General features: G+C 38.1%; 1 protein-coding gene across 4 annotated transcripts in view; it reads right to left on the bottom strand.

The window, feature by feature from the left end:
- Positions 1–26,285, bottom strand: part of LOC119075772 — a 52,830-nt gene that overhangs the window by 9,505 nt on the left and 17,040 nt on the right. For 3 of the 4 annotated variants that reach the window (XM_037182321.1, XM_037182319.1, XM_037182322.1), the window contains exons 3-9: positions 10,700–11,582; positions 9,350–9,691; positions 8,928–9,291; positions 8,747–8,863; positions 8,635–8,688; positions 8,389–8,566; positions 6,586–6,745 (exon numbers count right to left, since the gene is read on the bottom strand). In XM_037182321.1, coding sequence (XP_037038216.1) covers positions 6,586–6,745; positions 8,389–8,566; positions 8,635–8,688; positions 8,747–8,863; positions 8,928–9,291; positions 9,350–9,691; positions 10,700–11,470 — 1,986 coding nt within the window. In that variant the 5' untranslated portion in view covers positions 11,471–11,582. Of the gene's footprint in view, positions 1–6,585; positions 6,746–8,388; positions 8,567–8,634; positions 8,689–8,746; positions 8,864–8,927; positions 9,292–9,349; positions 9,692–10,699; positions 11,583–12,109; positions 12,153–26,285 lie in introns of all 4 variants that reach the window. The other variant, XM_037182320.1, reaches the window with a different exon arrangement.

The raw sequence follows: 26,285 nt of genomic DNA, 5'->3' as shown, positions 1-26,285 counted from the left end.
TTGCGTTTCTCAAACATTTTTCAGCCAAGGACCGTATGCTCTTCTTCAGTCATTTTTCAATCATTTTTCTGTGTCCTCATCTATGCGTATAGGTATGCGGTAAAACAATTTTCCATCCTGGAGTACTAGAAACGTCACATTCTCTCACCAGTACCGAAAGAGCAACATACGCCCCTACTTTTTTCTCTCACTTTTCATTCCCTGTTATGTCATTTTCGATCCTATGTTTATTCTTTCCCAGATGTGTCAGGTTCTTGTGGCTCTGTATGCACACGAATATAATTTTTTCAAGGCTTGGGACAATGCATTCATATGGCTTGCTTTTGGCATTCATACTGATGTCTTTCGGCATTCATACGGATTGCTTTCGTACTGCCACAATATGTTGTGGAACACAATTTAATTTTACATTTGCTTTGTCGTTATGTTTTGTCCGGATGTGACTTTGATACTACAGGACGAAAAATTGTATACGTCACTCGGATGAAAAAGGAAAAAGTAGTGAAGACATAACTTTTTGATCCTATCCTATTCGCTCTGGCCGCAAAACTTCCATCTTATTGGAATTTTCTCTATTTTCTTCCCTCGGTGAACAAATAACTTTTTTTTTTGATGAGAATAATGTTTTATGTCGATTGATAAGACGAAAACTTGTGAAAACGTTTACCTCCCATTTACATCAACCTTAGATTTGCTTCCACCGATAAACAGCGAATAGTTTGCATTGTAAGTTTGGCTGAGGGGGTTTACATGATGGGTTTACAATCAGATAAAAAATATGTTTTTTACAGTTTGGCTCTAAATTATCTCGTTAAATTGAAAGTTCGTTATGTGTGTTCTTATGTGTTAAAACAAAGTCGTGGACAATTTTACAAAGTCAATGAAGTGGAAAACTTTTTTTTGTTGTTTTGTCTTTCCCACAATTCGTTTTCGGTTTGGAATTATCACAAAAATTAATTATAAAAAACATATTTTTTGTCTAAAAAAAACAACATTAAATGATTTTGTTATTACGTAAACATCAAGATTAAAAATGCATTTTGGTTTTTTCAAATTTTTTCTTTTCTTTAATTAAAACTATGCTTTTATTTTACCAAGAATGAATGCAAAAGAAAATGTGTCAAAAATTATAAATGTTCTTAACATTCGTTTGTTCCTGTACAATAAAATATTCAACAAACATTTTTTTTTTGGTTTTTCCTTCTTTTTTTTAGTCATTTGCATTGATTAATTTGGTTTTTATTATAAATTGCTTAATGGCATTATCACAAAAAATATGTTTTTTATATTAAATTTATTTACTTTAATCTAAATGCTTAATTAATGTAAGTTTTGTATGCGAATGCAAGAAATTAAGATAAAGAAAAACAACAAGAAACAATCAAGAGAATAATTTTGCTAATTGTATATTGAGACTATTGCCAAGGTTGTACAAAAGCAGGTTACGCAGATTGGTAGGGCCGCGTCATCACAAAAAATTCAATGAACTGTGCTGTTCAGTTTAAATTTTGTAAAGATCAAGAGATCAAGTTAGAATAAATGTAAATCCGAACACCGACAGCTACACCGTCACCCACATAGAATCCTAACCTCAACTCTGTAATCAACAAAAATGTTAAGTGCAATGGATCCTTTGCATATTTGTAGCCTACAATTAGGCGGAAAAACATTCGTTTTTTGATGATTTCTCTGAATCAAAATCTTTTTTTGAGAAAGTGGAATCATTAAACCACCCAAAAATGTGTTACTTTTCAAGGAAAAAATTGGTTTGTGTCAAAGGAAAACCTGTGCAGATTACACAAATTTACACAATCTGCACAGGCATCTCAAAGTGGGATAAGTTATCGTCCACAAACCAATTTTTTTCTTGAAACGTAACACATTTTTGGGTGGTTTAATGGTTCCACTTTCTCAAAAAAAGATTTTGATTCAGAGAAATCATCAAAAAACGAATGTTTTTCCGCCTAAAAGTAGGCTATTTTGCAAATGTTCCATTACTCTTAAATTTCAGCGGATTCCAATGCATGAAATGTGAAATTATAATTGTTTCTTGTATGTCCATTGTCCACAAACATTTCTTTATCCAAAGCTAATAAATTTCAACACCAAAAGATGTGTCTACTTTTTCAAAAAAAAATGCTAGTGCAAAATTATTATCAAAAATATTACATTTTTCGCCTAAAAATAGGCTAGAAATTTGACAGGTAAAGATTACACATACAGTTTGTTCATTTTTACACAGTTTCTAAAGATTGTCGATATGTCAGAGTTTTTAATGTACCCAGTCAATTAAGTTCTTCCCAAATTGCGCAATATTTGAATTTGCGATAGAAATTTTAAATTTTGCGCCAAAAATTCATAATTTGGGAAGAACTTAATTGACTGGGTACATTTAAAACTCTGACATATCTAAAACTGTGTAAAAATGACATGAACAAACTGTAAGAGAAATTGACCCTTTGCAAATTTGTAGCCTGCATTTAGGCGGAAAATGTTCGTTTTTGGATAGAAATTTACACAACCTGCCAAGGTTTCTACAAGTCGTTCTGAGAAATCATCAAAAAATGATTATTTTTCCGCCCATATGTAGGCTACAAATATGCAAAGAGTCCTTGCTCTTAAACGCACGGACTACATATTGTGTGAAAAGTTAGAGAATTTTTTCAGCAAAGCATCGATGCCTCTTAAGAGCTAAGGGCCCCTTTGCAAATTTGTAGCCTACATTTAGGCGGAAAAATATTCTTTTTTTGATGATTTCTCTGACTTGTGTAAATTTATGTAATCTACACAGCTTTCTCCAAGTTCGTTAAATTGTGAATCACACACCAATTTTTCCTTCAGAAGAAACACATTTCTGCGTGCTTTAAAGCTGGTTCTACTTCTTCAAAACAAGATTTTGGTTCCGGGAAATCATCAAAAATCGAATATTTTCCGCCTGAATGTAGGCTTCAAATTTGCGATGGGTCAATTGCTCTTAAATGTGTGATTTTTGAATTTTCAAATTACCTTGCACTTGATCTATTGAATGTGAAATGCAGTTTGAGTTACCGATAGCCGCCATGTTTTTTTGCGACACATGCAACGCCTATTTTAGAGGAATTAAATTCGCGAAAATTCTTTAATTTACATAATAGATCGAAGTGCATTCGTAGTTTGTATAGAAAATTTTAGAGAATTTAATTCACTTAAAATAATCCCTCGATACGGTTCCAGTGAAATAATGGCGATCGGCGTAACCTTCTCATATACAACCTGGACTATTTCGACGTTAGAAAGCTCCATTTTATAATCCGATCGAAATCAGTATGAGAAAATAAAAGTTCAAAATTCAACCGCCGACAGATTTGAACCGATTGTCAGATTTGTAAACAGAAACAAAATCTGATTGAATCGATGCAAGTCAAGTGAAGTTGTGTGCAGAGCTTTCGCTCACCTGTAGATGACATGGTAGTATATTATACTTCTACCAAAGTCTCGCTCTTAGCACAAAACAAGGCTTTGTCGCACAGTCTACCATTGTGGGTTGTTGATACTTATTTTTATTAGAGGTTCCGCGTGAATTTAGTTGATCCGAGGCGAAGCCGAGGTCAATAATCACACTACAACAAGAGTTTTATCCCGAATTACGTAATGTGTTTTTACATGCTGCATGCGTCGAAAACCGTACTTTTCACGCTGATGGCGCTGAAATTGACAACATGAAAAGTATGATTTCCGACGCATGTTAAAGTTAAAGTGAATTTGGAGCCTTTAATTTCTCATGATCGTCCCCGATAAAATGCTTGACATTTTCATCCACAAATTTTGATGTTGCTCTTCACAATTAAAATTCGGTTATTACATACAAAAATGACATAGAAAGCCTTTACAGAGAGAATTGTTTGAGCTTTTTTGTTTACTTACAAATTACTTGTGTGGCGATAACATTTTACATTTACGTTGTGTCACTGCCTGTGAACTAGACATTTTTTTACTATCTTGGATATCTTGGCACAGAAGAAATTCACTTCAAAAACAATTTCTATTTCCAGATTTTCAACTTTTTCAAAACTACGTTCCCATGTTTGTCGCTATTGGAATAATGTACTGCGTGAAGTCCTCCGCTATCCCTCCGGACATGATCTATAACTAGATTTTGTGGGCATAATTGTCCCTATTTTCAATAATGGTAGATGAATCTCATTGGAAAATTACGTCGTTTTTCGTCGTATAGAAGTAACGTCATTTATCGTTGTATGGAAGTGACGTCAATTATTGTCGCATAGAAGTCACGTCATTTATCGTCGCATAGAAGTCACGTCATTTATCGTCGCATAGAAGTGACGACATTTATCGTCGCATAGAAGTGACGACATTTATCGTCGCATAGAAGTGACGTCAATTATCGTCGCATAGAAGTGACGACATTTATCGTCGCATAGAAGTGACGACATTTATCGTCGCATAGAAGTCACGTCATTTATCATCGCATAGAAGTGACGACATTTATCGTCGCATAGAAGTGACGACATTTATCGTCACATAGAAGTGACGACATTTATCGTCGCATAGAAGTGACAACATTTATCGTCGCATAGAAGTGACGTCAATTATCGTCGCATAGAAGTGACGACATTTATCGTCGCATAGAAGTGACGTCATTTATCGTCGCATAGAAGTGACGTCATTTATCGTCGTATAGAAGTGACGTCATTTATCGTCGCATAGAAGTGACGACATTTATCGTCGCATAGAAGTGACGACATTTATCGTCGCATAGAAGTGACGACATTTATCGTCGCATAGAAGTGACGACATTTATCGTCGCATAGAAGTGACGACATTTATCGTCACATAGAAGTGACGACATTTATCGTCGCATAGAAGTGACGTCATTTATCGTCACATATAACTGACGTCTTTTATCGTCGCATAGAAGTGACGTCTTTTATCGTCGCATAGAAGTGACGTCTTTTATCGTCGCATAGAAGTGACGTCTCTTATCGTCGCATAGAAGTGACGTCATTTTACAGTGCGATTCATCCTTATAATTGAAAATAGGAACTCTGGTGACAAAAAAAACTATTTGTGACTTAACCTTTAACGAGACTATTTTTTGTATTGATGAGGTGGCTACCACTATTTGAAACAGTGTATTGTTATGGAGTTTGCTAGCATTAATACTGAATTGACAGGTGTCAAATTGGTAGACTTTAGCATAGAGCCACCGCTTAGGATTGTTTGTATTGTATGTTTTAACTCATACAACGCCTCCGCATTTGCTTTATGTTCATGCTATAATCAGTGCAGTGTTAGAGGTTTTCCTTGACAGTTTGTTTTCATTTAACAAATTTTGGACTTGAGTCGAAGCTTACGACTTAGTCATTGCACTAGGAATTGTGTACAATTGTCGAGGTTCGTTGCCCTGTCCAAAGTATATAGACCACTAACTTCTGCAAATCAGCAAAACCAAACGGAACCCAAGTTTTGGGTGAATTTGAGTGCAGCGCAAAGTCACTTCTTTGTGGCTCATTGTGGGGTTTCAAATTTTTTGTGATCCGCAGAAGTGACGTTGGACTTGTCGACTAGTTTTGTTGTCTGTGTGTGTGTGTGTGTGTACGTAACACCTAACTCATCGATTCATTTAGAATTTTCGAATGTCGGACGGAAGGAACATGCAGGAGAAAGGTCTCGAAGTTGACATATTCAGACAAGAAGGAATAGAGACGGACTTTGGGATGATTCGTTGATATATATTGAAAATGCGATCACAACCATGCGTCTCCCATACACCTTTTCCCATTCTTCGAAGGAGTGGAACAGAAAACCCATCATGACCCTTTCTGTCACGAAATACAATTTTGCTAGCCACTACATCAATGAAGTTTACAAATCGAGTGCATCGGGCGGTGTCGGCTCGCTGGGCAAAACTCCCAACGGATCATCACCGAAGAAAATGCACTCCTGCAGATCGTTTCCGTATGACGGATCGTAATTGACATCATGAAAGTCCAAATCTAATTCCAACAGGTCCCACGATCCGCACAAATTCACACCGGGAATGAGAAGTTTATCTTGGATGGGCGACACAACAACGCTGGGCGTTGACGGGGGCTTATTGAAGTCATTGGAAAATGTCTCCGAAAATCGGTTGGACGAAGACGGTGAAATGTTTGGCGTTGGCGTGTCAGGCGTATTTAAGGCAGTCGTCATATCTTCGCATTCCTCGTCAATGAACGAACGACCCACCGAGCTCAATTTGAAATCCACCAGCGGTTGTTGCTGGTTGGCTTCTCGCGAGAATTCGGTTCGAAACAGACTATTTGGCACATACTGTTGCGGCAAGGTACGCGACATCGTGTTTAGAGAACGACGCTTATTCAGGTCGTCTAAGAATTGGAAGGTGTTGTTGGGGGCCAGTTCGGGTATTTCTGATATTAGTTCCGGTATGGCGGACAGAGATTTACTGTTACTGTTCCCGTTGATGTTGTTGTTGTTGTTCAATCCGCCGAGAAGTGAATGGGCTTGCGATTGGGGAATGGATGACGTTGACAACTGATAAGATCGGGTCGACGCACAGAATGATGGCAATCGAAATTGACGCACCTGTTGGTTCCGCAGGTAAACGCTGTCGCTCGACAATTTTATCGATGCCATGGATGTTGTTGCAGCTCCGATGTCACTTAACGGTATGAATGTTTGCATTATGTCGGGAGAGTCTATTGGGCTGCTGAGCGACGATCCTAGAGCTGCATTTACTTGGAAACTGAAAAAAAGAGACGAAATGTTAGGAAAGTTAGGGTCTTCCCACTGCCGTTTGTTCATGTTCAGTTCAACCAAAATTGGAGAGAAATTTGGTTCGCCGACAATGAGCAATCGGCTGAATTACCATGTTGAGCCTACAGTGTGAGTCGATTTGTGAGAAGCTTTTGAAAGCTTACTGGAGCTTATTCTAAAAGCTCATGACAAATATCGTTTTGGCTTAACACGGTAACATAACAGTCCGGGCTACTATGTCAAAAATAAAGTCGTCTGACTCGCTAGAGAGTTTTAATATAATTTGGCCTCATGAACCGGTAATAACCGGTAAAACCGGACCAGAATAGCCCAGATTCCCGGAAAAGTGTCACGAAAGAACCGCTAACTTTGAGCCTCAGTTCACTGGCCATTTCCTAATCAATTTTGACGATCGGGGGCTTATTGGATTGGTATTTCCATATCCAATCAACGATAGCTGGCTGAGCTCTAATATATCAAAGTATCAGGAGCCTCAGCCCTAAGAAGCTTCAGTATTTTCCCCCATTCATTTTTTTATAGAAAAATATGAAAAATGATCACGAGGCCATGATGCCTTTCAATGATCTACAACTGCATGACTGTTCCTCAGTCTTCCCACATGCATCCCTAAGCTAGAACTCAACGATAACATCCATTTCCATCGGTTTATTTTAGTTTCCTCTGGATTTGAGGAAATATTCAGATGCCTAGATGTGAGTTCCTACAATTCCATCATTCCGAAAAATTCACCTTCTTTCCAGAGCTAGACCTTTAGGATGAGAAGGACTCAATTAGGTTTTTTTTTGAACTCTCTTCTGGACTTTGGGAAATATTTAGATCTCTAGAGGTTGGTTCTTAGAATTGCTTTACTCCAAAAGGCCCATCTTCTTCCCAGTTCAAGAAGTCAGGGATGACAAGTACATCCATCAGGTTTCTTTAGTTCTTTTCTGGATCTGGAGGAAATATTCAGGTGTCTAGAGGTCAGTTCTTAGAATTCCGTTACTCCAAAAGGTCCATCTTCTTCCCAGGTCGTTCAAGAACTCAGTGATGAATAAATGTTCTGACTTTTGCATTTTTGGATAAACAACGTAATTCGTCCTGCTTTTCAGAACTGATATCCTTGGATCTCACACTTCCTCTAAGTCCAGAAAATAGTTTCAAAAAGCTGGTGTCAACACTTCTTATCCTTGAGTTCTTAACTAAGATGAAGATTGACCTTCAGGAGTGATCGAGCTCTAGGAACTGACCTCTAGACATCTTAAGTCTTTCCCTTAGTCCAGAAGAGAGTTAAATAAACCGAACAAAGTCCTTACCATCCTATAGATCTAGCACTGGGAAGAAAATGGACTTTTTGATGCAATTCTAGGAACTGACCTCCAGACATCTCGATGGTTCCTCAAATCCAGTGGAGACTACGAAAAACTGCTGGAAAGTCTTGTTTTAGGGGAAAACCGATTTTTACCGGTTCCTACTGATTCACGGAGCGCAAGAAACAAATTTAGTTCGGAAACTTTGACCCCCCCTACGACATCCAGTAGTAAAAATTCATTAAAACTCAATAACGAGCGAAACGTATTTTTTGACATAACAGTCCGGACTATTATAGTGGCGCTGATGTTGCTAATTTCGTACATTTGTCTTTGCAGCAAATTCTGCCACACAGCTTTCAGTTCCGCCGAAGGAGCTCTTAACACAATTGTTCGTCGGCGTGAATTTTTCCGCGGTGTTCGGCTTAAATCCGGTGCACAATGAGCCGTTGGACTCTCAGCTAATCGACCGTTTGGATCGACGGTGATACGAAATTCGGTAGCTGTGAACGAGAGTAATAATTTGCTTGCAGTGAAACCGAATCGTTTTCCTCGAATTCAGTCAGCTCACCTTTCTTCCTTATGTTGAAACACGAGTCCACAATGTTGATCAAGGACAGAGGCTCTGAAAGGATGTTCATAACTCAATCAATAAAATTTTAAAAACAGAACGCAATACTCACCCTCGGTTATGAACAAGACCCTGTCCCGACTCACTTTGGCAAAAACTATAATGTCACTGAACAGCAACGTCCAATACGGCTTCACCGATCTTCCTTCCACTCTGGACAGATCTCCACCTGGCAAATAGATTTTTCTTGTTTCAACTTTCCCACCCATTCCAATTCAACCAATCAAACTCACCAAACACCCATTGCCGTCCCGGCACGCATAACGTAAACGGTTTGCACTTCGTGAAGACCAGTCTCGCTTCAAGATCTTGCAGCGTCAGAAGTGGTCGGCCTTCGCCCAATGGTTCCATAAGACCTTCCGATACGGTTATATCTCTGTAGGCCGTCTGGAATGCGTTGACAACGGTTGTGAAATTGCGAAATTCATCGGTGTCCGGTCGACAGTGCGACGCGAGCATTAGATTAAATTTGAGAATTTCGCGGAAATGCTGCAACGGTCGATGGATGAACGATGTTAGGTCGGGTCGTTTTCTCGGCACTTGCGGTATTGTAATGAAGGTGACAAAGTCTGAGTTCGAGTTTCTCGATTTATTAACCTGAAAGACAGATGATGATAAACACGGAACCAGTGTCATCGGATCGACTTGTACGAACCAGAACGCAATCAGCTCTCTTCAGTCCATTACAATATCGTTTGTATGCGGCGCAAATTGCCGTCGATTTCGATACGTACACTCGAGACGCGAAATTGAGTTGGGGATCTTGATCTTCGGTTACCAATTGCTCTAAAATATCTTCGGACAGTCTTAGAATCTCTTCTAAATTTTGAAATAGACTTCGGTGATCACTCGCTGATATCAAGTCACTTCGTTCCTGTAATGGCGCTACAAAACGCTGGATGCCATATTGTATTGCTGTGACGAAATGCTGTTCACTGTTGATCAGCTGGTAAAGAAATCGTCTAGGTACATCGTCCGCGCTGTGTGGAGCTATTGACTGTAATTTGAAGATTTTTTTTAATGGGAGAATATTGTGGGGATACCCGTTGATCAAACGACGCCTGCTTGTGAATAGCTGATGAGGGGGAAAGATATGGCCCAATGCCAAGAAAAGTCACTTTATCCGGAAAGTCACAAAGTCATCCGGTAAGTCAGAAAGTACCGGAAAGTCACAAAAAGTAAGGAAAAGTAATAGAAAATTCACGTCACAAAAGTCACGCAAAGGCCCGGAAAATCACGTAAAGTCAAGTAAAGTCACGTCGCAAAAGGTACCGGAAAGTCACGTCACGAAAGTAGCGAAAAATCACGACACGTTCCAGAAACTCACAGAAAGTAAAAAAAAATCGCAAAAAGTAACGGTAAGTACCAGAAAGTCACGTCACGAAAGCCATGTTACGAAAATCAGAAAGTCAAATAAAGGTCCTGAAATGCACGACACGAAAGTACCTACCGGAAGCTCACAGAAAATCACGTCACGAAATTCATGTCACGGAAAGTACAGGAAAGTCGTGGCAAGTTCCGTAGAGTCACGGAAAGTACAGGGAAGTGACGAAAAGTCGCAGAAAGCCACAAAGATAGTCACGTCACGGAAAGTCGTGTAAAATCACCTCACGAAAAGCATCGGAAAGTCCAGTAAAGTAACGGAAAATCCCGGAAAATTACGAAACGTCCCGGAAACTCACAGAAAGTCATAAAAAGTAACAAAAAGTCACGGTAAGTACCGGAGAGTGGCGTCACTGAAAGTCACAAAGTCATGAAAATTCGGCGAAATCCTGAAAATCCCGCCGTTTTTTCGAAGTAGTTTTTCCATCTATTGCTGTCGTGGTAAGTCAATTTGTTGGGAGCTTAATCCAAGCTTTTTTGAATTTTCTAAACTTTCGTGTAAACTTGATTACAAAAGCTCTTTAAAGCTCAAAACAAATAGACTTTTGTGTGACCGTCTTAACAGGACTGAAAGCAGAAAGCGTCGTTTACCAACCACACGTGTTGGTCTTAGAATATTTACTTCTTTGCTGAAGGTAACTTGCGGTAAATGCAAACGTCTCTTAGTCGTCTCCATTGAATAAGTTGTATTTGAACATGCCGTTGAAGGTCTCGGCTCCAAAGCGATGGACGATTGTTTTGGCGTTGCCTGCTCAACCATCATTTGGTTACTGCTAATTGTGACACTGTTCCGACTTTTCAAACCATTTGACGGTTTCGTACTGGATCGTCTGTAGATCTCCAACAGCAATGTGTCCCCTTGCGATTTTATCAAATTTAAAATGTCCAATTCGGGCATCGTGACCACATTGTGCTTGTCAACGAAAACGACAAAATCGCCCGGCAGAATGCCACACTTTTCGGCCGTCAGTCCCGGTTCCACTTTTTCCACACGCGGCGGATGCGTCCAAACGATGGAAAATCCGTACCCGCGATTATCATTTTCGCGGACCAATTTCTTGGTGATGGTGAATGGAGTTCGGCCGTTCGACGGACGTACGTAGGCTTTCTTTCGTTGTTCGGCTAGCAGTGCAGCAGCCGCACCGACACCACTGTTCGCAATAGTATTGGTGAATGTTGTCGTTGTTGCCGTTGCTGTTGTCGCTGTTCCACCGGTCGATGTAGCTGGGTCCGGTATCGGATCCAATTCAAGGAATCGAAGAAATAAATTTTCGTCAGCATCGCGTTGATGAATCGCCTTTTTACTGAATGGAATTGTTGAATATGAACTACCAGCCGCACAGTCATCGATGCTGATGACTTCCTCTACGCTGGACAACGAGTTTTCACCCATTGTTGCCGGAGCTGTGGTTGTAGTTTTGGTGGTTAATTTGGATTTTTCGTTTTCATTTCGGGTCGCTCCATGAGTGGATTGTAATTGTATGTTGTCTGGTAACTCTTTCAATCTGTAATTAATTCGGATGTTAATTTCAATGATGTGTGGTTGGAACGATATTGATAATGAACACTGGCTAGTTAACTCTAAACACACTACAGAATTGGCAGTAACATCGTTGCTACACCCACACTTAAGGTTTCGTACAGTTCGAGTCAGGGCTCATTTTAGAGAATTTTTCCGAAATTTTTCCGAAATTTTTCCGAAATGTTTCCGAATTTTCCGAATTTTCTATGATTTTCAGAAATTCCGAGTTTAAATTCTCTAAAATAATGTCTGTTTCATGTTCCACTTATTCACGGTGTAGCCCTAACATCATGTTAGAAATTGTTAGATTCTATACGAAACGAAAAGTGTGAGTCGTAAAAGTTGCTTGGCCATAATGTTCAACTCAAACCTTTTGCTATTTACAATGTCGATTGCATACATGCTAGATTAGTTTTTGCATTCTGCTAAATTTCTGAACAACTACACTAAGTTCTGATCAACATCTACAATGTAACGGAAACGAAAAGTATATTTGAAATAAAGACTTTCCTGGATTAGTTTCCAAATTACCATCCAAGTTCATATAAATTACCTACAATGGAAACGGTTAATAAAATGAAACGAATTCAAAGTTAGTGAAAGTTAGTCGGAAGTTTTGCGTAAAAGCTGCTGACGGTCATATGTGTTACGAGCTTTTGCGAGCTTTGCGATTTTACAAGCTTTCAGATTTTGCGAGTTTTGAGCTTTTCTTGCAATCCTATGGTGCAAGATGGCAACACTTTTAGCAAAGATCACAATTACGTCAAAAGTATATGGAAAAATGAGAGACTTGACAGCTCAATGCTCATACTCATTTTTTCATAGAAAAGTTACGCTCTCTGCAGTGCAGTTCAAGTACTAATAGAGATTACAATCAAATTGGAAGACCAAATGCAATTTAAAAAAACTTCTTTAGATATTACTGGTACGCCAGCACATGAGAGAAACCAGCACATGAGAGAAACCAGCACATGAAAAGTGAACGCATCCTAACCTCTCTCTTGAGAGAGAGTTGAATTTCTGAAATAAAAAACCGCACATCTCTGGGATCGAACACGGGCCCTCTCACACATCAGCTCATGACAATTCATGTGAGCTAAATCGTTCTTACATGAAGTACGGTAATTGTCGAATAGTATTTATCTGGGCTCATTGATTGTACCAATTACTTTTATTGGTTTTGGATGAGAAGGAAGTGTCGGATCGACGTCTTCTTATAATATTTTGAAAGCTTGTAAATTAAGACTTCAAAATCCAAGATATCTCATGGGTCCAAGACTACTGGCCCGAGATATAGCTTCTAGAATTTTTTATAGGACTTTGTTCCAGAGCCACCAGAAGTCAGCCTTGGACTCATGTCTCACTATACTCAATCGATAACTACTAGTACTAGGCAAATACTGCCAAAAAATTGTATGAGTCCAAGCCTCCTGGCCCGAGATAAAGCTTCTAGAATTTTTCATCCCATACAAAGTATTTTGTTCCGGAGCTACCAGATGTCAGCCTTGGACTCATGTCTCACTATGCTCAATCGATAGCTACTAGTACTCGGCAAATACTGACAAAAAATTATATGAGTCCATGACTCCTGGCCCGAGATATAGCTTCTAGAATTTTTCATCCCATACAGATACATCATAGAAGCTATATCTCGGGCCAGGAGGCTTGGACTCATACAATTTTTTGGCAGTATTTGCCTAGTACTAGTAGCTATCGATTGAGTATAGTGAGACATGAGTCCAAGGCTGACTTCTGGTGGCTCTGGAACAAAATCCTTTGTTTGGAATAAAAAATTCTAGAGGCTAAATCTCGGGCCAGTAGTCTTGGACCCATGAGGTATTTTGGATTTTGAAGTCTTAATTTACAAGCTTTCAAAATATTATAAGAAGACGTCGATCTGAGACTTCCTTCTCATCCAAAACCAATAAAAGTAATTGGTACAATCAATGAGCCCAGATAAATACTATTCGACAATTACCGTACTTCATGCAAGAACGATTTAGCTCACATGAATTGTCATGAGCTGATGTGTGAGAGGGCCCGTGTTCGATCCCAGAGATGTGCGGTTTTTTATTTCAGAAATTCAACTCTCTCTCAAGATAGAGGTTAGGATGCGTTCACTTTTCATGTGCTGGTTTTTCTCATGTGCTGGCGTACCAGTAATCTTTAGATCGTAAAAACCGTTCAAAAAGCTCATAACAAATCGAGTGACGTTCTCTTCAGCTTTTAACTTAGAAAGTTGAAAAAAGCGAGTAAAATGTATGCAAAGAGTAAATGATTCGGAGTAATATATGCCATTGTGAGAGAGAAATTTGTTCGAGTCCACAGACCGATTAAAAGATAAGCGAGTCCAACCGGTACAAAATCTGGAGGAAATTTACCGGTCAGCGTTACATTTACCGGTAAAAAAATACGAAATTATTAACTCATAAAGTCAATTGGTCCAGCGTTCGAATCCACCGCCAGACATTATGGACATTATGGGACATTATAAAAGTCTCTTTAATTTTTCTTTTTAATTTTCGATTTGATTCACCTCAAATGAAACAGATTCGATAAACGATAGACTTTTCATTCAACGGCCATGGTCAGAATGACTACCGCTTCTATGGCCGTTGTATCACAACATTTTAGAAAGAATTTCTCAGGGATCGTTTGTAAAGTATGTTACGCCTGCGCAAGATATGGTTAAGAATGTGTTAAAAAAAAGATGAAAAAAGTCGTCACATGGAATTTTTCTATTGATTATTAACATTCTTAACGTCATAACGTTCACTCATCAATCTTCATAATTTAAGTAACAATTTCTGCGTGTTTTGTAGCTGCAACGATTTATACACACTAGTATGACGTAACCCAAATACGATGAATTTTTTGTTTGCATAGATCTTGCCTACATTTAGGCGTAATATCAATAACGCAACCAACATTTCTCAGACAGTATTTGCATATTTCGATGAGTGGTTCAAGGCTGTTGTAAGATACGATACAATTCTTAAGACATTTCTATGTGCCGAATAAGCGCCAGCTGAATATCAGCCAGCTGGTGTACAAACAAAATCAATGACAACCTATACACGTTAACGTCATCTATGCACGCACATAACACGTATGATTGCAGTAAACACATTGTTAAGCGCGATGACCCATCTGCAAATATGTTCCCTACATTCAGGCAGATAACTTATCCCACTTAGAGAACATGTGCAGTTTACAAAGATTTACACAATCTGCACAGGTTTCCCCAAATGGAATAAGTTATGACTCACAAACCAATTTTTCCTTTAAAAGTAACACAGTTTTAAGTGCTTTGATGGTCTTACTTTCAAAAAAAAAATAAAAAAATTTTGCTTCAGAGAAATAGACAAGATAGTTGTTGTGACTGCTGAGTTCAGTAGTAGGTCTATTCCATCTGTCAAAGTGACATTTTTAACGTCAAACAAAAAAAATTTTGTGAAATGGTCACCAAATCGTAGATTTTACCTCAGCTCTATTCCACCAATGACGAAAATTAACGGTTTCTGTGACTAATTCGAATATCTGTTTTCGTTTGACGTTTAAGACGTCACTTTGACAGATGGGATCGACAACTTTTCATCGGAACAGTCGGATCAAAATCGGTCGTGAACCTCACAGTTAACTTTCAGAGGACTAACTGAGCGTCAAAACTTAAGATCAATGGACTCTTTTCAAATTTGTAGCCTACATTTAGGCGGAACCATTGGAGCACGCAAAAATGTGTTACTTTTAAAGGAAAAACTGTGTGTGATAACCTAAACCACTTGGGGGAACCTGTGCAGATTACAGAAACTTACACAATCATTTTTGTGTGCTTTAATTTCTTCGAAAAAAGAATATTTTTCCGCCTAAATGTAGGCTACAAATTTGCAAGGGTTCTATTGCTCTTAAGAATGTGTTTTGATTGTTTCGATAGAACTGACAAGTGTTTACTAACAGCGGAAACTAATCTTTTACGATTCGGAAAAATCGTATGAACTATGTTTGACACGGGAGTCGAACCCGAGACATATAGACGTGTGTGCTTTGATCGATTGATCAACCTGGAAAAGGCTGTTATAGTGTGGTCTTAAACAAACAAACATTCTGCATTTATAAACAAACCTGAAGAGCGGTTCAAGAACCCCACCCATATTCGATGTACAATTTCAATTAACCTTCAGTTGTGAAAATCGGGAGAAGTCAACTCAAGTGTGTAATAACAGATACGACAGAAGCCCGAGATACAAAAAAAAGTGCATAGACAGCAATGTCACCACCAGTTCTGAAGTTTTCCATTAGCATACGAAAACTAAATTACGAATGACTTTGAATATGTCGTGAACCGTGTAGTTCGTAAGTTTTTTTTTCTCCTACTTTGTTTGAGCAAAGTTCCTCTCTAAATGCAATTTACTCGAAGTTTTACCATACAAATAAGTAAAAATGCACGTCAACTGAAAAAAAACCGTTCCAATGACTTATACAGAAGTAGTATTGGTTTGTATACGGCAAATGTACAGCACACTCAACTCTTATTGAAGTAACAAAAATCGACTTGCGCTCGAAGCGAGAAGAACAAGAAATAGGAGATTACCTATTGGATGCTGCGAAAGTAATTCATTACACGAGGTAACGATTTTGTGATAAAACAAAACTCCCAAGTGTGCTTATGGAGCAACCATCTTCGGTAACTTTTCTTTTCGACAAGTAAAGAGTACCGAAGCAAAATGCTCAAAAGCACATGAATGAGCTTGCGAGTTAACAAAAGTTTATTACCGAATCAATAGATTACTTCTGGAATGCATTCTGACTTGTCCCTTGCGAGACCTGATTATCACTAAGGATTTCACATCAAATGAACCGAAAATATTCTTCCTGTAATGGATCATTTCCGCACGGGGCAAACTGCTGCGTAATGGTCAACTTTCCGATGGGCCAGGCAATAAAACTAATAAATTCTTTTCAAATAAAAAAAATTTCGTGCGATTAATTTCTTTTATGGTTGCGCTGAAATTGCGGTTCACACCCACCACGGATGGATTGGTATTTTATTTGCTTTATGTGTTAATTGGTAGATTATGTTTATGTTGACTCAATTGAATAATTATACAGTGGAAGTAGATGCAATTGCACAATAGCTTAATATCGTTTCTGGCACGCAACATTTTAATGTCTCAACAGAAATTAAATGACTCCCATTTGCATACAAAATAAAGTGCAGTCTGAATACAGTTATCGCTTGGAAATGATTTGGTATTGCTGCTCGTTGCAGTCTCAATTCGGATATTTCGTTTTGCTTGTGAAGAGTTGACTACAGTTAAACTGCAACGCACTTAGCCTTGCTCTTTCACTCTAGCAATTGTGAAATTTAACGAAAATTTAACGAAATTTTGGACTGAAATTTAACGAAACTTTGGGAAAAACTAAATTTTGGACTGAAATTTAACGACATTTTTGACTGAAATTTTACGAAACCTTACATTGAAATTTGACGAAATTTTTTCTAAAATTGTGAAATGTAACGAAATTTTGGAAAGTTTTACGAAACTTTTGGGAAATTTAACGAAATTTTGGAAAATTTATCGAAATTGTGAGCTTTAACTAAATTTTGGGAAAAACGAATTTTTAGAGTGAAATTTGACGAAATTTTACGAAAATTTATCGAAATATTTGGGAAATTTAACGAAAGTTTGGACTGAAATTTAACGAAACTTTTGGAAAAACGAAATTTTGTACTGAAATTGTGAAATCTAACGAAATTTTGGAAAAGTTTACGAAAATTTTGGGAAATTTAACGAAATTTTGGAAAAACTAGGCCCCACCTCTTGGGTGGGTCAGGTCCCTTGACTGGCTTTTTTTTCTATAATTCCAGCCTTAGTTTTCTAACCATTTTTAAATGAGGTGGTGTTTTTGAGATCACAAAATTAAAGTCACATGAAAAGGTGATGTCTCTTTTATTCAGAAAACAGCAGTCATCACATGCTTCATTTTACTCATATTTATTTAATTTCCTGAAGAAACAAAAAGAGCTATGAGTTGAAGGTCCAGCGAGCGATGTCTTACTCCTAAGTTGAGTCTCCTATGTAGTCTACTAAAAGCGCTGAACAGGTGGCGCATTTCTTGCTTACCTCTTGAAAAAAAAACTCATGTGAATTACGGCTCTGGCAAAATTCACAATTGTGCAAACACTTTAGGAACGAAAAATTTCTTTTAAGAACGCGATTTCACGCAAAATTTGTCGTATATCGCAGATTACCAGTCCAATAAAGGCCAATGTTCGAATTTAACCACATGAATTACGATACTGGTCGAAAACACTTAATATTTTCAAATCTGCGATTTTCGAAGCCTCTGAGAATTACTCGAGTTATCGTGTTATCAAGCAAGCAAGATTGTTCTAGACTTCTAGATTGTTCGACCAGAAATCCAGATTCACTTACTCGTCGAATAATTTTTTTTTCTGGAAATCCGTTGCAAAAATGTCGCGGTAACAAGTTGTGTTTACAATTATACTCCAACCTCACTACTCCAATATTATCCATCTACGAACTTAAAATCGGGTAAAATTACTTAAGTTATCACGATAACAAGGAAAAGCGTCTGAGTATAATTTGGCGTATTTCCTGCCTACCTCTTGAAAAAATATAACTCGTGTCAATTACGGCCCTCGCTTCGCTCTGGCCACAAAGTTCACACTCGTTCAAACATTTTAGGAACGAAAAAAATTCTTTTAAGAATACGGATTTCCCGCAAAAATTGTCGTATATCCCAGATTACTAGTCCAATTAAATTCCAATGTTCGAGTTTAACCACATGAATTACGCTACTGGTCGAAATTGATTTTTGAAGCCTCTGAGAATTACTCGAGCTATCGGTTTCTCAAGCAAGCAAGCAAAAACTCTTTTGGGAAGTACTTCTTAATTGTTAGACCAGAAATCCAGAATTTCACTACTCGTCAAATAAGAAATTTTTCTGGAAATCCGTTGCAAAAATGTCGTGGTAAACAAGTTATGTTTACAATTACTCCAAACTCACTACTCCAATATCATTCTCTGTCAATTAAAACAAAAAAATTGAAAATCGGGTAAAAATTACTCAAGTTTCGCGCGGTAACAAGAGAAAGCGTCTGTGTAGAATTTCTCGCATCTCGTTGTTCGAACATTATCCATCTGCAAACTCAGCCTCAAGATTTTCAATCTTCGTCGATTAAGACAAAATCTTTGAAAATCGGATAAGAATTATGGAAGTTATCGCGGTAACAAGTAAAAAAATCTCTTGAGAATTACTCCCATCTCATTACTCCAATATTGCCCATCTACGAACTTAACCTCATGATTTTCATTCTCCGTCGATTAAAACCAAAATTTTGCAAATCGGTAAAGAATTACTCGAGCTATCGAGTCCACAAGGAAAAGCGTCTGTGTAGAATTTCTCCCATCTTGTTGTTCTAACATTATCCATCTGCAAACTCAACCTCAAGAATTTCAATCTTCGTCGAATAACACAAAAAATTTGAAAATCTGATAAGAATTAGGGAAGTTATCGCGGTAACAAGGAATAAAATTCTCTTGAGAATTACTCCCATTTCATTATCCCAATATTGCCCATCTACGAACTTAACCTCAAGATTTTCATTCTCCGTCGATTAAAACCAAAATTTTGTAAATCGGTAAAGAATTACTCGAGTTATCGAGTCCACAAGTGTACGGACGTTTTCTGTATTTAACGTTTTTTGCCAATGTAGAACATTTTCAAAATATCAAAGTGAACTTAGCGTTACGGACATTTAAGGGTATTTTCTTTCATAAGACCCTGACTTTCAGTCAAGGGAATTAACGAAATCCTTGAGAAATTTAACGAAGTTTTGATGTTAAGTTTGATTTTTTTTTACAAAAATTGTGAAATCTACCAAATTTTGCAAAGTTTGTGAAATTTAACAAAATCCTAGTTTTATAAATTCTTCATCTAGTGGACCGAATTCAATTCAGATGAAACCAAGATGCTCTAACGAAAGGTTAGTCGGTATAATCTGTCACATACGGCTACTCATCTGTTATCGATAACGGCGACAAAAATAATGACCAGCTCTAGGTAATATGGTCATTTAAATAGTAAAATGTATGTTAAAAAAATTGAAGTACAAGATTTGAAATCAAGAAATTAAAAACACTTTGATCAATGGAAGTAATAGACCCGATGACAATACTGATCATATGCTTGCCGTCTGTAACGGGTTAAAGATGTTTTGCTTTGACGTTTCGTTAGTAACTAGAGAGGCCATGAATTGATTCACACTACCGGTCTAGGATCATGCAATTTAATTCAGTTAAATTTTAATAAAATAGATTTTAAGTCAGATTCTAGATAGAGTATTGCTAAAGCTCTATTAACAATAATCTATCTAGCAAACAAACTCTCAGCTCTCTGTGTCAAATTCGCAACATATTTCTCTGTATTCCACAAACATTATTCTACATTTTGACTGACTACTCTGGTAATTTACGCGTAAATTCCAAAGGCTACTTGACACTTTCACCACCATAAAAAAAAGTTGTTTGATTGCTAGAGTATTGGCTTAGTGCTCTGCGACGGTTGGAAATAGAGTCCCATGCATATCAGTCCCCTCTAAGGCGGCTGTTTAAAACCTATGCCAAATTGTTGCCTGTCTACCTTTCGTTCTACGGCTTTTATTTTTCAGTTCTAGAAGATCCCAACAAAAATCTCTTCGAGAAAAGTGTGACGCAGTCTTTGAAGTACAATTTCTCAAATGAATGATATCGCTAGAGTTGACGCTTTCAGCTTCGTTACGCAAAAATTAAATTTTACACCCAATTTTAGTTCAAACAAGCTGGCTTAGGTTTTCTCATCATCTGCCAAATAATTTTTACCAAAAAAAATTTGACTGGAAACAACCAAAATTTTACCAAAAAAATCTGCGTCGCAAAGTGGCAAATGTCCAGCAAGAAAATTTATCTGCCACATGCGATTTTGTTCGAATCGCGTTACGAATACCTTTCATTTTATGGGTCGCACGCCTCTGTAGGTTTCAATACAGCTAAGCTACAGCCGAAAACGCGTTCCCGACCCTCGAAAACCAATTCGAGGCCAATAAAACAAAATTCTGGTTTTTCCTGGGGCAATGGCGTGTCACAATTTCATTTTTATGCCCACCCTGAGACTCCTGCAAAATTTCATGGAGATTGGCTGACCAGTTTCCGAGATCGACCGTCGATAGATAGACAGATAGATAGATAGAAACATACAGAGTAAGTTGAAAGATTTTGATTGTTTGGGAAAAGTCAATTTGGTGAATTTTCTATGAAAAGTGACCAATTTCAAAACGATGTATCTCCGGCAATTTTAAACCTACATAGTCGAGTGATAGCTCGTTTTGCTCGTATTTGAAGCGAGAATATGTTTTGTGGTGATATAAACCAAAGGGTAGAAACTGAAATGTTCGGATATACATAGCTGCCGCGTCTCAAAAAATTTTCTTCGTTCTTTTTTTGGAAGTTAGACTGCGTCAAGTCCTCCGCTATCGCTCCGGACATGATTCGGAACACATCAAAATTGTCAAAATCCAAATTGGTGACAAAATGAAGTAAGTGGGGTCGCAAATGACGATAAAAAATTACATTTTTTGTTGAAAAGCTTGTCGTGCCAGACAAGTTACGAATATTTAAAGCATTTTAGAGCTCTTCTAGGACTCAAAATGTTTTCCGCATTGAGAAGACAATTTACCATATATTTAAAACAGCTACCTTACGAGGTACTGGTATGCTCGGTCTAGATAACTCTGCAAACCGAATCGCTTCGTTTCCATTCTCGTAATATCTATCATTCGTTTCCTACTTCCCAAAATTAGTTTCTAAACTAGGCAAAGTACACTTCGCAACCGACAATATGCTCAGGTTTTAGGATAGAGATATTCAACATACAACCTAGTCTAATTTTACATTCCAAGTGCCCACTACTAATTTACAATAAATTACCGGCCAACATATCAACGTAAAAGGAAAATGAACAATCCGCTATTATGTGCCGTGAAGCAGTTTTGATTTCCATTCGATTTTTTTTGGTTTTGTTCTGAAGTGAGTACACACGCTCCAATAAAAAAATTAAATTCAATATTTCGATGGTACTTCTATGACTGTTTGGTATGTGCTTGCATCATACCCATGAAAAGCGAGTGTTGTACGTACTACAATAGCCATCGACAGTAAATTTATATTCAAGTGATATAGGGTTGGTATGTCGATCCATTTTATTTTCCCAATGATCGGCTAATAAATTGAAAATTAGTACAATGAACGGGATAGCCACATCAATAAATTATACGAAAAAAAAGGGCATTCGGTGCAGTACTATTTAAGTGCTTCTGTTGAGGATTGTGCGTTAAACTGACGAACATTTTCTTCTCTCTACAATGAATCAGTAACATCTGCTCGGTGGGATATAAGGTTTGGACAAAGTTTCGGTTTTATCATGATAATCACAGTGAGATGACGCCAGAAATTTAAGAGCAATGGACTCTTTGCAAATTTGAAGCCTACATTTAGGCGGAAAAACATTCGCTTTTTGACAGAGAAATGATAAGTTGGTACGCCTGGGGCGAGATAGAAGCAACAGGTGAATGACAGTTGGCTCCCATGGGAGAGAATGTGAGAGAATTACATACACAATTGGTTCCATTCTCTGACATAGAAACCAACTGTCATTCACGAGAAAGCCAGCAAAACTGCATATTTTCCTACTTTTCATGTTTTCCCGCCCATCCCATTTACCGGAGTGACAATATTTCACCAGAAAATAAATAGGGCAAAGAATGAAAAAATTGTGGCGCCCTCTTCAGATCAAGGGCAAGATCAAGATCCAAAAAGTGGATAGCTTTCGTGGGTCAAACAAATTTGCATCTTGTAATCCACATAAAAGTGTCACTCAAACTCAAAATTTCCAGGAAATTTCAGTGAATTCGGTAAATGAATTTACCAATAATATGCCCTGCATATCAGTACATTCCCTGCTCAGGATTAAAATTATAAGAAGTCTCCGACCAATCATAAAACCATTAAACATTCTTTCATTTATGATCTCCGTCCGTCCATTCGTTTAATGAACAAAAGCTTGTTAATACCCTGTTTTCATTCACCTTTCGGTAATTTTTCTGTGTGCATAAAACATGACTGAACCTACAATGAGAAAGGGCGATTAAATATCAGAGAACCATGACCTATAAAGTATGCCGTGTATACCATACCCACCTAGCGCACATAAATAAATTATTAGGTAAAGGGCTTCTCAGTTATTTAAGTGCATTATACCAGAAAATGTGGAAAGGTATTTTTTTGCACAAACTGTATAATGTACCGTAGAATGGAGTGGTAAACGAGTTGTGTGCGGTAACAATATAGTCCTCCAACGTTAATTACATAGACGTCGTTTATTTGTTCAGTCAATTTTATTTCGGACATTTTGTCATCGTGTCATTGATCTAGATTGTGACGTTATGTTTATGTATGACAACCAATTCTTAACCTTTCATAGACACGGCAAGGCCAAGTATTTTCACTACAATTGATACAAAATCTACTACCTCATTAGGTTCAATGTACTGCTATATGAAATGGTATTTTAGTCAAAGTCTATTGCATTTTTGTCGTCTCCCTAGCCTTAGTGAATTCAAATTTTGCGCCAAAATAACATAGACTGTGAAGCACTTAATTGCCTGTGATCATCGGGAACTTCAACTCTAATGAAATTCTCAAATTGTCTTTTCTTAATATGAACAAACTGTAGAAAGAAAGAAATTCATCAGTTGCGGAGCAATAGTAGATTACACCGGATGCTGCGAAAGTAACTCATTACATGAGGTTATAGTATTGTAAGCAAACTCACTCGTGTTTCTTTCAGCAACTGTGCTCTGGACAACTACCCTTGGCAAAAAGGCTTAACACTTGTTACTCAAAAAGACACGACTGAGTTTGCGACTGTCATGTCACAAGATTGTTTCTGACGAACTACTTAGCACCATTCAGTGTATTCTGGTCCATTGCCAGCCCATGCGACAGTTGACTATCACAAACGAATTCACGTAAAATTGACTATAAATATTCTACCATGTAATGGAGCGTTTACGCGGGGGACAAACTGTCATGCAATGGTCAACTTTCGCATGTAGCACGGCTGCATTTAGGGCGTATCGAATTTTGCAAATTTTAAGGACCGCGATAGCCTGTGTGCGGAAAACGTAGATCATCAAAAACTGTGTCCGGGCATGTGGTTGCTGAATCCGATGGTGCCATGGAAGAAGTCCCTCCGGGCGGCTTTAAGTTTCCGATGGTCATAATTCGGAAAGTTGAGAGTATTTTTGAAAACAATGTTCTAGCGGGATGTAGAGCTTTGGAAAATTCTACAAATCTACCGACCGATTTCAAGAGTATATCCGATCGGGACATGCCTAGTGTACTGGTAGTGCTCGACCTCCTCTACCATCTCATACCACAGGCTAAACAAAATCATTTGTCTCTCAGGAAATATAAGTCAAAAACCAAAAGGTCACATTTTCGATGTTAGGCAATCTTGGCAGTGACACCTTTTGGACCATCGGTTTCTTCGGTAGTTTTGTAGAGTTTTCAAAGCTCTACATTCCGCTAGAGCATTGTTTTCAAAAATACTATCAACTTTCCGAATTATGACCTTCGGAAACTTAAAGTCGCCCGGGGGGACTTCTTCCATGGCTCCATTGGATCCATCAACCACATGCCCGGACACAGTTTTCGATGATATACGTTTTCCGCACACAGGCTATCGCGGTCCTTAAAATTTGCAAAATTCGATACGCCCTAGGCTGCATGTTAGAACTCGTTAGTATATAGCTTAGTTGATCAAATTGTGGTTTGTGATTTGAACGATGGGGTTTCAATTGGTGACTTAGTTTAATGTCAAAAAATGCATCCACAAAATGAAATCAAAATCTTCTACTTCATTTGATTTAACACAGCTTTTTCTACACATAGGACAACGTTAGCTTGAGCCATCCTTTATTTCAGTCGCCGTTGTCCATAACAAGTGTTCATGGACTTGTAAGAAACAACTATAACGATTGAGCGACTTAAGAATTTCTTCAGAAGATTCCTCAAATTTAGTAGTCGCAAAAGAAAAGAGTGAAAATGACATGATTGCTGTGCATTACTGATTTACGTAAAACGTTGAATGCTGGTTATTATCACAGTGTGATCATGCCCACACGTTAGTTAGCGGGCGTGACGCAAGTTCACTACCAAAAATGTTTTTATTTTTTTTAGTGACGGCGGGTCATATTTACAGCAACTTTTTGATTTCTCCTCCATATCAAAGCCTAATTGTATGTGTTGTTGTATATTTCGGTGCATGATACAGATGGTAATGTGGTGAAAAGTGTGTGTTGTTTTGGGATGTTTTTCTTGTTGGAAATTGTGTATATCATTAAGTGTTAACTTCCATCGGATTTTTTGATGGATTTGGGTCATTTTCGACATGAGTGACATGTTCCAAGGTTGGTTCCAAAATTTTGGGATACCATATCATTCCTCTGGCACTTCCTAACTCCCATGGGATTTTTTGATGGATTTGGGTTATTTTGGACATGAGTGAGGTGTTCGGAGGTTGGTTCCTAAATTTTGGGATGATAGATGATCCCTCGTTCACTTCCTAAATTCCATCGGATTTTTTGATGGATTTGGGCTATTTTTGACATAAGTGAGGTGTTCCAAGGTTGGTTCCTAACTTTTGGGATGACAGCTGATTCCTCTGGCACTTCCTAACTTCCATCGGATTTTTTGATGGATTTGGGTCATTTTCGACATGAGTGACATGTTCCAAGGTTGGTTCCAAAATTTTGGGATGACAGATCATTCCTCTGGCAGTTCCTAACTTCCATCGGATTTTTCAATGGATTTGGGTTATTTTCGACATGAGTGCGGTGTTCCAAGGTTGGTTCCTAAATTTTGGGATGACAGATCATTCCTCTGGCAGTTCCTAACTTCCATCGGATTTTTCAATGGATTTGGGTTATTTTCGACATGAGTGAGGTGTTCCAAGGTTGGTTCCCAACTTTTGGGATGACAGCTGATTCCTCTGGCACTTCCTAACTTCCATCGGATTTTTTGATGGATTTGGGTCATTTTCGACATGAGTGACATGTTCCAAGGTTGGTTCCAAAATTTTGGGATACCATATCATTCCTCTGGCACTTCCTAATTTCCATCGGATTTTTTGATGGATTTGGGTTATTTTGGACATGAGTGAGGTGTTCGGAGGTTGGTTCCTAAATTTTGGGATGATAGATGATCCCTCGTCCACTTCCTAAATTCCATCGGATTTTTTGATGGATTTGTGCTATTTTTGACATAAGTGAGGTGTTTAAGGTTGGTTCCTCACTTTTGGGATGACAGCTGATTACTCTAACACTTTCTAAATTCAATCGGATTTTTCGATGGATTTGGGTTATTTTCGACATGGGTGAGGTGTTCCAAGGTTGGTTTTTGGGATTCAGGCTGCAGGCGCGGATCCACCTATGCGCGGTAATCGCGATCGCCCGGGTCAGAGGGTGATTTTTATATGGAATTTTTTCTAAAAAACAAAAACCGCCCGGGTCAGAAAATTGTTGTCTTCTAACCGCCCGAGTCAGAACAAAAGCTGGATCCGCCCC

Source organism: Bradysia coprophila, unplaced genomic scaffold (assembly GCF_014529535.1).
Source record: "Bradysia coprophila strain Holo2 unplaced genomic scaffold, BU_Bcop_v1 contig_232, whole genome shotgun sequence".
In the NCBI taxonomy this organism is placed as follows: domain Eukaryota; kingdom Metazoa; phylum Arthropoda; class Insecta; order Diptera; family Sciaridae; genus Bradysia; species Bradysia coprophila.
This window is presented reverse-complemented; position numbering and strand designations above follow the sequence as displayed.